The 12,592-nt window shown below is 54.6% G+C and overlaps 1 protein-coding gene across 2 annotated transcripts in view; it reads left to right on the top strand.

Moving 5' to 3' along the window:
• Positions 1 to 12,074, top strand: part of UNC93A (unc-93 homolog A) — a 20,383-nt gene extending 8,309 nt beyond the window's left edge. For both annotated transcript variants that reach the window (XM_008688463.2, XM_008688462.2), the window contains 3 exons: positions 1,777 to 1,912; positions 2,937 to 3,068; positions 11,537 to 12,074. In XM_008688463.2, the coding sequence (XP_008686685.2) occupies positions 1,777 to 1,912; positions 2,937 to 3,068; positions 11,537 to 11,802 (534 nt within the window). In that variant the 3' untranslated portion in view covers positions 11,803 to 12,074. The remainder of the gene's footprint in view (positions 1 to 1,776; positions 1,913 to 2,936; positions 3,069 to 11,536) is intronic.
• Positions 12,075 to 12,592: the final 518 nt, after the last annotated feature.

Below are 12,592 nucleotides of genomic sequence, written 5' to 3'. Positions count from 1 at the left end.
CCCCCCCCCCCCCAAGCTGGGCCTTATCTCCAGGGACCAGCTCTCACTGGAGATGTGTCTTCAGGGAAAGGGCCCAAGCTCCCTGGATTCATCACGGCCCAAGCTCCCTGGACATAACACGGCCTTGTGTCAGGCCTACCTGCCTCTCACCCTGTGCCCTTATTTTAGGAAAAAACACGAAACCCACGAGGACACTGGAACTCCTCATGCTAGTTTTCAAATTATGCATTTCAATCTGGAAATGGACGTGGCTCTCAGGCACTGTCGCCCTGTGTTTCCCTAGATGCCTGGCTGCCCACTTGGTGCGTAGGGAAGGTCTCTTTGGGGGCAGGCCAGCAGAGGAAGTACCTGTCCCCTGGGGCTGGCGTAGCAGGAATACGAGGCCACTGTCCACCACCAACTCTCGTGGCCGTGGCATGCTCGCTGAGGTTCTGCCTCCATTGCACCCCACCCATGGGTGTCTTGTCCTAAAGATCATCCCGGGGTCCCATGGGACGGATGCCTCAAATGGGGGTGGTAGAGAGTAGAGACCCCCTTTTCCAGAAAGTGCTGGGTGGGAGCTGGGGTTCCAAGGGGCCAGAGAGCCAGGACCAAGGCTGCTTCTCGGGGATTGCCCTTCCTCGACCAGGAAACTTCTCCAGCTTCATGCCCACCACAGCTCCCTCCCAGGTAGACGTGCCGAACCAGCAAGATGCCCAGTTAAATCTGAATTTCAGGTTAACCACAAATATCTTTTAGGACACAGATGCTCTGTGCAGGATTCGTGCGTCCTAGATCCTCTGGCACCCCCCACTCCTGGGACAGCCTTGACGGAGGGTCTAGGCGTTTCAAAGACTAAAGGCAAAAATGACAAAACAGTCCTTTGGCATTTGGCCACGGCCCCTCCCATTGCAGTAGACTGCGTGGCGTGTGACCTCAGCCATGGCCCACCCTGTCCCGAAGCAGTAGAGCTTCCTGTCCAGCCCGCTCGTCTGTGTATCTGTCCTGATTCTGCCCAGGGACAGGAGTGGCGGGTGTGGGTGAGAGGGCACGGGCGGTGACAGCACGCGCTGCCCCGGGGTCCAGGGTGGGGCCGCTCTGTACCCCACCGTCCGGTGCAGGAACACTCCTCTGTCTTCTGGCCTCCACGGAGATTCCCTTCATTTCCTTCACATCTGCTTCTTTGCCCTTAGGGTTTTATTTATGGAGCTGTTTCAGGTTCCCAGAAAAATTGACAGAAGGTGCCGAGAGCCCCACATTGCCCGGCCCCACACACGCACAGCCTCCCCGTTATCAGCGTCCTGCCCCAGAGGGGACGTTTGTTCCAACCTGTGAACTTGTCATGATACGTCACCATCGCCCACGTCAAGAGTCACTCCTGGTGCTTGCGTTCCATGGGTACGGACACGTGCGTAAGGACACGTGTCCAGCATTATGGTATCACACGGAGTGGCTTCGCTGCCCCGAGAGTCCTCTGTGCTCTGCCCTTTCATCCCTCCCCACCTTCTGGCAGCCGCCCGGTGTGCAGAATAGGGAGCGACCCACTCCGCCAGCCCCCACGTAATTCACAGGAACACACGGCACAGGAGGCGTGGGGGCATTGCGCGCAGGTTTCTGTGCTTGTTAGTTCCCACCGAGCATGGGCCTGTTCTCCTCCGGTTGGCACCGGGAGGCCAACCCCGCACGCCGGCCGTCCCACAGCAGAACACGTGTTAGTGTCGCCCGCGATCCCTGATCCAGACTCGCCACCACACCAAGCGCGGCCGGGGGGTAACGTGCCCTGTGCTTCCCCCGCAGTCCTACACCACCTGCGCCCTGGGGATCCAGTTTGTCGGGTACGTGATGATCTGCTTCTCGGCCACCAACTCGCTGTGCTCCATGCTCTACGGAAGGCTGTCCCAGCACACGGGCAGAATCGCTCTCTACGCGCTGGGTAGGCAGACCCCGTGCCACTCGGGTAGGGGGGAATGGTGGCGGCCAGACGGAAGGGCGTGCTCTGCTCAGCGAGGGCGTGCAGGCTGGGTGTGCGCGGCCCTGCGGGGAGGCTTCCCGTTCCCGCCTGGTGGGACAAGACTGCGTTCTAAGCACACCTCCCCCTCTGTGCCTCTTGGGAAGGGAAGAAAGAAGCAGAGACAGTGAGAATAGTAAGGGCATTGACGAGACCGTGACCTGGCGGCCCAGTCGGGGTCTCCCGTGTCTGCGCAGGGACACAGCAAGGAGGGAAAGAATAAGCATTAGTCGGCGCCCAGCAGGGGCCACGTCACCTGCTCAGGTTTTCCTGTTTCATCCTTACGATGGCCCTGGGGAGTGGACAGTGCTCACTCTACAGATGAGGAAATGCAGGAACAGGGGAGAGTAGTGACTTGCCCTTTGACCCGGCAGCAGTTTCAGCAACACCATAAGCTGTTCTGTGACTACATTGTAACCATAGATGCCGCAGTGTCCGCAGGAATCATGAGGCCAGAACTCACCACCCACTGGGGTAAAGTCAGGGGGGATGAGCCTGCGTGGCTCTGCCCACCTCTCCGTTCACATCTGCACCTGCTAGGGAGCCCAGCGCCGTCCCCACGCCCCCAGCACTCGCTGACAGTCCGACCCACGACAGCCCACCCCCCCCTTCCATCACTCTGGGGTCTCCCCAGCCAGGACATAATGACACTCCCTGCAAGGCTCAGGGCTCGTCACCCCAGCCCTGCCTGGATGGTGGGGGGCCAAAGATGAGCAGAGCGGCTCCCCCGGCCAGGTGCGCGCTGCAGTGAGAGGCTGTGAAGGGCACACCCCCGGGTCTGCCGGCGTGTTCAGTGTTTACATCCAGCTGAGGAAGGCAGTTTGGAGTATTTCCAGGAACCGTTACTTACAGGTTGAAGCAAACAAAGAGGTTCCCTGAGCATCGCCTCGTCCAAGCCTCCCTGGGGCTGCGCTCACTTCCTGCTGGTTTCTACCCTCCACGCCCGCAGGTGCGGTGACCCACCTGTCTTGCATCATCGCTCTCTTGCTGTGGAAACCTCATCCCCACCAGCTGGCTGTGTTCTTCGTGTTTTCCGGCCTTTGGGGCGTGGCCGACGCTGTCTGGCAGACACAGAACAATGGTGAGTCTCCTCTCGGGGGTCCCTACCTAGGCCAGCGTGGGGGACACATGGCAGGCAAAGGACCCGCCGACCCAGGGCCCCCTGGGGAGGTGATGCGCCTTGCAGCGAGCCTAGAGCAGGACACAAACAGGGACCAAGCGTGCTCCAGGTGCTTACTTGGATTGGAGCGTTTGTTCAAACCCAGGCTGCAAAAGAAGGAAGTCAGCCACGGGCACAACCTTTTTCCCTAAGCATGGCGGACCCCTCGTGGCTTTGTGTTCGTCCCCGAGCAGCGACACGGCCCATGTGCTGGGTGCTGGAACCATGGGGCTGGAGAAGCCTTCTAGGCACCCTCGGCCCCGACGGGGAGAGAGATGTGTAACCTCCAAGTGGAAGAGGGGACAGGTCACTGTGACAGCAGCCAAGCAAGGGGCACTGGGACCAGGGTGCAGTTTTCTGGGAAACTGAGTTGGGAGTGGGAGGGGAGGTCAGCGGGAGGCCTGGGGATCAGGCCTGAGTCAGGGCCCGACTAACAGTCCTTGGGCAGGGCGGTAGTGTGGGAGGCCGCAGCGGTGGGGGAGCCAGGGGAGGCTGGGGCGCCGGGAGGGAGGCTGTAAGGCTGAGACCACGGTGCAGAGTCTGTGTCCGGAGAGGCCACTTCCTGGTTCATAGAGCCATCTTCTTGCTGTTCCTCACATGGCGGGAGGGACAAGGGAGCTCTTTGGAGACCGCTTGTAAGGACACAAATCCAGCTCATGGGGGCTCCGCCTCAAGACCTCATCGCCCCCCGGAGGCCCCACCTCCTAACACTGTCACCTAGGGGTTAGGGTTCACCCTATGAATTTGGGGGACACAAGTGTTCTGGTCACAGCAGATGGGACACACTGAGGGGACAGACTGGGCCAGGGTGCTGGGGTGAGATGGAGAGTCTGGGGGCCTGACAGGGGCCCCAGCCTGCCTGGGGAGGGGTCCAGCTTTGCTCAGCTTTGGTACAAACAGCAGAAAGGGTCCAGGTGGGAAACGACAAGGTCAGCCCCATCGGGTTATGGGGGGACAAGGGGCTGCTGCGTTCACGGAAGACAAAACAGAGTCCCATTGAGGCGGCCGCAGGGCAGAGCAGGAGGCAGGGGAAGCAGATCAAACAAGACAGAACTTCCGGCCTGAGGGCACAGCGTGCAGGAAGCCACTGGGCCAGCTGGCGGGCGGGCCGTGTGGCCTGGGGCGCAGCGTCCCCAGGGTGAGGGTCTGAGGGCAGACAAGCAGAGGCAGAGAGAGGACCCTGCTGGGGACTCAGCCCCAGAGGTGGTTGTTGCAGGGCTCAGCACCCGGTGTGTGAGCATTTAGATGCAAAGTCAGGGACTGAGACACAGGAGGATGCAGGGGAAGGGGCCGGTAAAGGAGAAGGTGGGGAGCTGAATGAGGACGTGAGGACGAGGAATGAGAGGGTCAGGGGGACAGAGGGGTCCCTCTTGGTCCGGAGGAGGGCTGCCCTTTTTCTGGGGACCACGGGAAGCTTTGTCACCATGGGAGAGGAGTTAGCAGGGTTCTCACGGAGCGCCGGGCACGACAGCCGCGACCGAGGCGTTGCTGGGGTTCACCGTGTGCCCGTTTAGTGTTTGGGGATCCCTGACAGAGCCTGCCAGGCAGGCACGCTCTCACGCACGCTCGTGGGGCCACGGAGCAGAGCGCAGGGGCCAGGGTGCTTGCAAGGCCCGGGCTCTGAGGGCAGAACTGGGATTTGGGCACAGACCTGGGGCTTCGGCCCAGAGCCCCGCCGTCCTGTTGGGCAGTCTCTGGAGCTGGCCGGGAGAGTGGGGGGCGGTGTGAGCACGTGTGGAGCCGCCTGGTGCCCCCGAGGCTCAGCCACCCACAGAGCAGAGGACAGGAGGCCGTGACATGCCACCAGCCGAGCTTACACAGGGTGCAACATGGGAGAGAGGCCACCCGAGTTTGAACCAGGTGATGGGCGTCTGTGTGTGGGACGCAAGGCCCCATGGGGCCGGGCAGCGAGAGAGACACAGTGGAGGAGGGGCGGATAACCACACAGGGGTCAGTGGCCCTGACAGCAGGGGCCCCCAGTGCTGGGCTGCCGGACCTAAGGCTTCTGCGTGGGGTGCTGGGCACGGAGTGCCGCACTCCCCCATGTGAGGGCCACCTGGAGGAGGGACGTCACGGTCACCATGAAGCACAGGACAATAGCAGTGGGTCCGGGTGCACAGGGAGTGGCCGGAGCCTAGGAGCAGAGGTCCAACAGGAGGCCGGGGAGGCCCATGGCGATCGGAGCAGGAGGACCTGATGAGGGAGTCAGTGACAGCCCAGGGATTGGGCTGTCTGGGGGACGTCTGTGTTGTGTCAGCCGAGGGTATGCTCTCCATGGTGAGATGAGCCGTAGCTGAGGGGTGTCAGAGCCGCCACTAGGGGAGAGGCAGGAGGCAGGGGTGCAGGTGGCACACGTACAAAGCTGGTGGCCAAGGGCTTCCATTTTGGGAGGTGAGTGAAAATGACAGCCCTGAGTTTCCCATAGGCCCGTCTACAGCCTGAGATGGGGAGTGGGTGTGGGACGCCCCACGACTTGGCTCCGAAGAGAGCCTCTTCCCCTCGTGACATCACCCCCAGCCCCGCACTGGGAAACACCTGGGGGCTAGAGAACGGGTCAGGCCAATCCACAAACAGCACAAGGGCGGGGGCCTGGCTGCTGTCCCCACCACCAAGGAGAAGCACACAGGACCTCAGTCATCGTGGCCTCGGTGCCCCCGCGGTGGCTCCTTTCTTACGAGCTGCGTTGTGGCCAGCTCACAGAACAGCTGGAAAAACATCTTCACACAAATGCAGTGTTGCTGGATTTGGGGGTCCGGGCTTCACGGCCTCCCCAACACCTCGGGGGTGCAGGAGGCTTTCGTACACTCCTGAAGCAGGTGACAAGCCTGTGTGCAACTCCGAGCCACCATCGAATGTGGCTGCAGCAGTGACAGAAACTGTTCACAGCTGGGCTCGCAGGGTCGCTGCAGGGAAGTACTGATTCCATGAGGAGTGGCAAGCAGAAACACCTTAGGTTTTTTGGCAGTCCAGAGCCATAAACCCGGGCCAGGTCAGGTCACCTGGTGAGCATCAGGAGAGAATTTCTTTCAGCATCTAAGTGCAGGAGTGAGACACCCAGTGCGTTCCCGGCGCACGCACATGCCATCTTGCTTCCCACCATGTTGGCCGACGTCTCTGAGCTCATGGGAATTTTTCAAGTATTCACATGTTTAAAGTCAGGCAGGGGACAGGGGTAGGGGTCACATCATAGCCCATGCAGTAATTCCTTAGATGTTTCAGATGACTGCAGTGAAAATGCTTGGCTTTCTTTCTCCCTGAGATGCAGGAATGATGACGGTTTTCACTGTCCTTTTCCTGCCGAGGACAGAAGAGCCTGTCCGGCAGAGCCTTGTCGGGACTGGGCAGACGAGGTTAGGTGAGGTCCAGCGGACACCCGGGACAATCGAGCACCATGGGTGGCCGGAAGACGGACTCCCTGGAATAAGGGGTACTAATTTAAAATGAATTAATTCTGTCTTCTTGTGCAGACAAAGAGTAATTTTTTTCAAGGAAACATCAGTTGCTGGGGAAAATTGTTCGTTATTTGAGAATTTCTTTTGGAGTCTAAGCTCGCCGTCATCCTTGCAGGGACCGATGTTTTCATCACCGAATCCCCTGCGGGCTGACAGCGCCAGGTTCCCTTAGCGCCCACGGGCTCCTTGTGTTTACAGAGACCGCAAATTTTGTGTAGCTTCTGCCATTTTTTTTTTTCAAATAGCAGGTTGGATTTGTCATCTTACTCTCCCTGAGCGTGAGTCTCTTGCTTGGGAGGACAGGTGAGGTGAGCCACGCCCTTTCCTAATTAATGAAGCTGAATGCTGTTCAGTGCAACTGAACCCTCCTCTCCACCACTGCTTCCCAGTGTAAAGCCTGGCTTAAAAGCAGACCAGGTGCCGGAGCTCCGGGCCCTCCTTCCTGGGGCAGGGACGTGAACCCGCTCCACGTTCCCATGGGGCTCCCAGGCGTCCGAAGCCTTGGGAGCCACGGATCTGGGCCATGTGCTCGTCTGTTCATTCGCTCTGACAGTTCAGCAAAAACGGGCACCGTTGCCTAGCAACCCTCACACGCCAATGCGCTGCGTTTGAGATTCAGAATGTGTGGTCTAAAAATACTCTTCTGCCCTGCTAACCGCCAACCGTCTTGGGTTGATAAACACAAAAAAATCTGCCTCTGTTACCTGCTCAGATCACTGAGCCTGTCTTCTCCAAGCAAACAAGACTGCCCGATGACATGTCCACACCCTCGTGCGCGGACAGGGGTCAGTCAGCCTCTGGCCGCTCCCACCTGTGCCTTTCTGTGGAGGACGAGAATGGGAGCAAGACTTCTTTTCTTTTTAAATAAACTTTTTATTTTGGAATAATTTGAGTTTACAAAAAAGTTGCAAAGACAGTACAGAGAGTTCCCATATACCATTTTCTTAGTTCCCCCTAATGTTAATATCTTGCAAAACAGTGATACATTTGTCGAAACTAAGAAATTAATGTTGGTACATCACTGAACTAAACTTTAGACTTTATTTGGCTTTCTCCAGTTTTCCCCCTTTGTGTGTTCCAGGATCCCTCCCATGGTCCCACACATAGTCCCATCCCGGGTCCCCATTGCATTGAGTTACCACAGCTCCTTGGTCTGATCTGGGACAGTTTCTCTTCCTTGTTGTTCATGACCTTGACACTTCTGAAGAATACTGGTCAGGTATTGTAGCACGTCCCTAGTTTGGGGTTGTCTGATGTTTCTCATGATTAGGCTGGAGTTAAGGGTTTTGGGTAGGAAGACTCCAGAGTGAAGAACTCTTCTCATCACGTCCATCACTGATGATGTGAACCTTGATTGCTGACCAGCCCGGTATCTGCTAGACCTCTCCAGTGCAGAGTAGAGGCTGCTTTTTCCTTTCCACAGCCAGTTCTGGGAGCCAGTCACCACATCTAGCCAACAGTCAGCGGGAGGTAATTAATCTCCACCTGCTAAAGGGGGAGTCTGTACAATTTTTGTACAGAAGGGAATATTTGTCCCTCCTCCCCAGCTTATTTAGTTACTTCTTCAACCATTTGTCTCCATTGCTTTGGGCTTATGTATTTATTACATCCTTTGGGTCACAGTCCAAAGCTACGTTACTTGTTCTGTTGCTCTACTCGTTCCAGCATTGGCCATTGGGATCTTTCTTGTCCTTCCCTACTTGCTGGTAGGGAACTATTCCAGATTCGTCTCCTGGGCCAGCACTAGCATCAGCCATTTCTCCCAGGACCCTGGGCTCCTTTTATTGCACAACAGTGTTAGAACATAAGATTTGCGTGCTGGGCATGCTCATCGCATCTGAGATGACAAGGCTTCTGGGGGCCAGAGTGGGGGGATGGATGTGTGCATGCTGGCCACATGTACACACGTCTGTATTTCTGTATCTGCCTGTCTGTAGGTACGTTAAGTGAGGACGAGTCCACACTGGGGTCCCTGACTCCCCTCCAGCACCACGGGTTCATTCTGGCCTCCCCTTGCTGATCTGTGCCTTCCTTCTCTGACAAGGAGAAACCCGGCTCCTACTGTGCACGCCACATTGCTTATTTGCTCAAACCTAGTCTGCATGTGAAGAGACTTCAGAATTGTTGAAATATTATTTTATCTACTTTCCTTTTCTATTGAATGTCTCTCCCCACTGCCCACCATGTCCCTAAGTAACTGCTGGAATTTGACACTACTAATGTGTTGCTTTCTTTATGTTCAGATTAAAATAGGATCCAGATATTTCCTGAAAAGCCAAACTCGGTAATTTATAATCGTCACAATCTAAATTTAATCTTGAAATCTAAAGATGCCAAACTATAGACCAAACACGTTACTTTAAAATCAGCATTGCCACATTACTAGAATGTTCATGGAACTGGGGTGTGTTTGCTCTGGTACTGCACCTGTTCAGGGCAGCACTGCACCTGTTGGCCACAGAACATGGAAACACTCACACTCGCAGCCACAGTGTTTCAGACGTGGATTTTCATCCCTAACATCTCATTTTGGGATCCAGTTTTAAGTGTCACCCTCTAAAGAAAGACAAGCGATCTTTAGTTAGTTAGTTTTTCTTTAAATTCCCGTTAGTTAACATACAGTGTTACATTAGTTTCAGGTGTGCAATATAGTGAGTCAACAATTCTATACATCACCTGGTGCTCATCACAAGTGTATTCCTTCATCCCCATCACTTGTTCAACCCAATGTCCCACCCTTGTCCCCTCTGGTCACCATCAGTATATTCTCTATAGTTCAGAGGCTGTGTCTTGGGTTTGTTTTTTTTTTTTTTAATTTTTCCTCTCTCTCTTTCTCTCTTTCTTTTTCTCTTTGCTCATTTGTTTTGGTTCTTGAATTACATGCATGAGTGAAATCATATGGTATTTGTCTTTCTCCAACTGACTTATTTCAATCAACATCATACTCTCTAGCTCCACCCATGTTTTTGCAAATGGCAAGATTTTGGGGCGCCTGGATGGGTCAGTTGGTTGAGCATCCAACTCTTGATTTCGGCTCAGGTCATGATCTAAGGTTTGTGAGATCGAGCCCCACATGGGGCTCCGCACTGGGTGTGGAGCCTGCTTGAGATTCCCTCTCTTCCTCTTCCTCTTCCTCTGCCCCTCCCCACTAAAAATGGCAAGATTTCATTCTTTCTTATGACTGAATAATATTCCATTGTATATAAACACCACCTCTTCTTCATCCATTCATCAGTTGGTGGACATTTGGGCTGTTTCTATAATTGGGCTATTGTAAATAATGTTGCTATAAACATAGGGGTGCATGTACCCCTTTGAATTAGTATTTTTGTATTCTTTGGGTAAATACCCGGTAGTGCAATTGCTGGATCGTAGGGTAGTTCTATTTTCAACTTTTTGAGGAACCTCCGTACTGTTCTCCAGAGTGGCTGCACCAGTTTGCGTTCCCGCCAACAGTGTAAGAGGGCTCCCCTTTCTCCTCATCCTCACCAACATCCGTTGTTTCTTGTATTGTTGATTTTAGCCATTCTGACTGGTGTGAGGTGGTATCTCATGGTTTTGATTTGTGTTTCCTGATGACGGGCATCTTTTCATGTACCTGTTGGCCATGTGTAGAAAGACATGAAATCTGTAAAATAACTTAAGAGTTACTAAATCCCAGACCTTGTTATGAGACCCTTATTTCATTGAGGGCACTTCACAGGCTCGGACAACAAGGGCACCTTCTTCTGAGCCTTCCAAACAGCCTCTTGTTTTCCCAAACAAATGTTGTTTACGACGTATATCTGACCTTGTATCTTTCTGATGGGCTCGTCCTCCTGAGTTCCTCCCGTGGTAGGCAGACAGCTGAGTAAGCAAATGCCAAGAAGAACCTTCTGAGTGTTGACATTTCCAGGCAGGGTTGCAGGAGACCTTGCTGCTGGCCTCAAGCAATGCCAGAGAGGCTTCTCTTCCCTACATCCCTCCCCTGCGAAATGTAGGGAGGAGGAAAGGGGCAAAGGGCAAGAAAGGAGGGTGAGGTGGCCCGAGCAGCTCAAGACAACAGAGCAGGTTAGGCCAGCACTGGGCATAGCCAGGATGCTCAGGATGGTCCCTGGGGATCCACACGTCTCTGCTGAACACTTGCAGCTTCCTAGCTGTTAACCCCCCTACACATGGGCCACCTCACTCAGGTCAGGAGACGGGGAGCTTCTGGTTTTCATCCAGGCATACCAAACATTTTACTATCCTGCAAACCGGAACCAACATCATTTACTTTCCTCTAGAAGCACTTATCAGACTGTGCTCTCCTGCTAGGGCTGTCAGCAGAGTACAACAGACATTTTGTTTCTTACAGTTCTGAAGGCTGGAGGTCTGAGACCCAGGTGTGGGCAGGCTGGCCTCTGCTGAGGCCTCTGTCCTTGGCCTGTGGACAGCTGTCTTCCCCCTGTGTGAACATCTGTGTCCTGATCTCCTCTTCTTCTAAGGACACTAGTCGTGGGATGAAGGTCCTCTCTAATGACCTCATTTACCTTAATCACCTCTTTAAAGGCCCCAGTACAGTCACAGTCTGAGGTCCTGGGGTTAGCACTGCCTGTGTTTGTCTTTGCTTTTGGACTCCAGTGAAGGGCCATGCCTCATCTGACCCAGGTGGGGCCTCTAAGCTCTACTCTACTTTTCCACGTACTCACCCACCGAGGGTTAGGCTGGACTGAGCTCCTTCCAGGGCTAACATTGCGTGAGTTCTGTGTTTCTTTTATGTATGATGGTTCTTCGCTGCTAAAGAATGTCTCCAGACTTCCATAATCCCCAACATAAAATAATTCTTTTAAAAAAGGAAACATTCCTGACTTTGTTGAGAAAATTGGGCATTCGCAAAATTGCACTCTTTTCATCAATAATTGAAAAAACACATTTGAGGTTTTGCAGCAACGTGTTCATGCCGTGTCTCCTTTGCAGTTCTTTACGGCGTTCTGTTCCAGAAGAGCAAGGAGGCCGCCTTTGCGAATTACCGCCTGTGGGAGGCGCTGGGGTTCGTCATTGCGTTTGGATACAGCACGTTCTTGTGCGTCAACGTCAAACTCTACGTCCTCTTGGGAGTCCTGAGTCTGACCATGCTGGCGTACGGGACCGTGGAGTATCTGGAGGCCAAGAAGCCGGCCAGGCCAGTTGCCACGGAACAGACAAAGACAGCGGACGGGGCGGAAACAGAGACAGCCATGTGACAGGGACGCTCGCGGTGGCACAAGAGGGCTCCACCCGAAGGGCCTCGGCTTACGGCTGATTCTTCACAACATGTCGGCAATAGTCAGCCGTCCTGAAGACATACGTAGTTATATTTTGTGTATAATTTTTTCCTATTCTGCTAAGTTTTCGGTCCACCACGTCACCAGTGGAGATGGAGAGTGTGCACGAAGGAGTCATTCACGTCGGACACAGGGAAGAAGGTTGGGCGCGTACTCAGCCAACGGCAGCCGGCTCGGGAGAAGCGGCCCTGCTGTTGTACGTACTGTTGCTGTTTGTAAGAACCGGGAGATGTGAAAAGAATGGGTCTGGCACTCTAATTTTACAAATGGGTAAACTGACATCCAGGGAAGTCAGCTGACTCCCTCCCGGGGTCAGTGAGCGACAAAGCCAGATGAGTGTTTATGTCCCTCGAAGTTTATAGACTATGAGTTTCTGAATAAATGCAACTATACTATGGGCCGAGCTCCCCTTCAGATCTTTTATCCTAAATACGCACCTAGCTCACACACCCCACGGTCATCAGGTAAGTGGGTTAGCATGCTGCCCACTACAGTGCGTGAGGCTAACAGTACAATAAACCTGGACCGTGGGTGGGTTTGTTACCTGTTACACCTGCGCCTTCCGTTCAGAACCCACATCCGCCAACAGTCTGTCCCCGTCCTCGTCGTCGCCGTTCACCAGCTGCTAATGCTGGCCTCTGCTCCTTCTGAGACGTCTACCTTCTCCCTGGAGCTCAGCACCCTCTGGCACCTCTGACGGTATTGCTGG

Source organism: Ursus maritimus, unplaced genomic scaffold (genome assembly GCF_017311325.1).
Source record: "Ursus maritimus isolate PB19 unplaced genomic scaffold, ASM1731132v1 scaffold_13, whole genome shotgun sequence".
Taxonomy (NCBI): Eukaryota; Metazoa; Chordata; class Mammalia; order Carnivora; family Ursidae; genus Ursus; species Ursus maritimus.
This window is presented reverse-complemented; position numbering and strand designations above follow the sequence as displayed.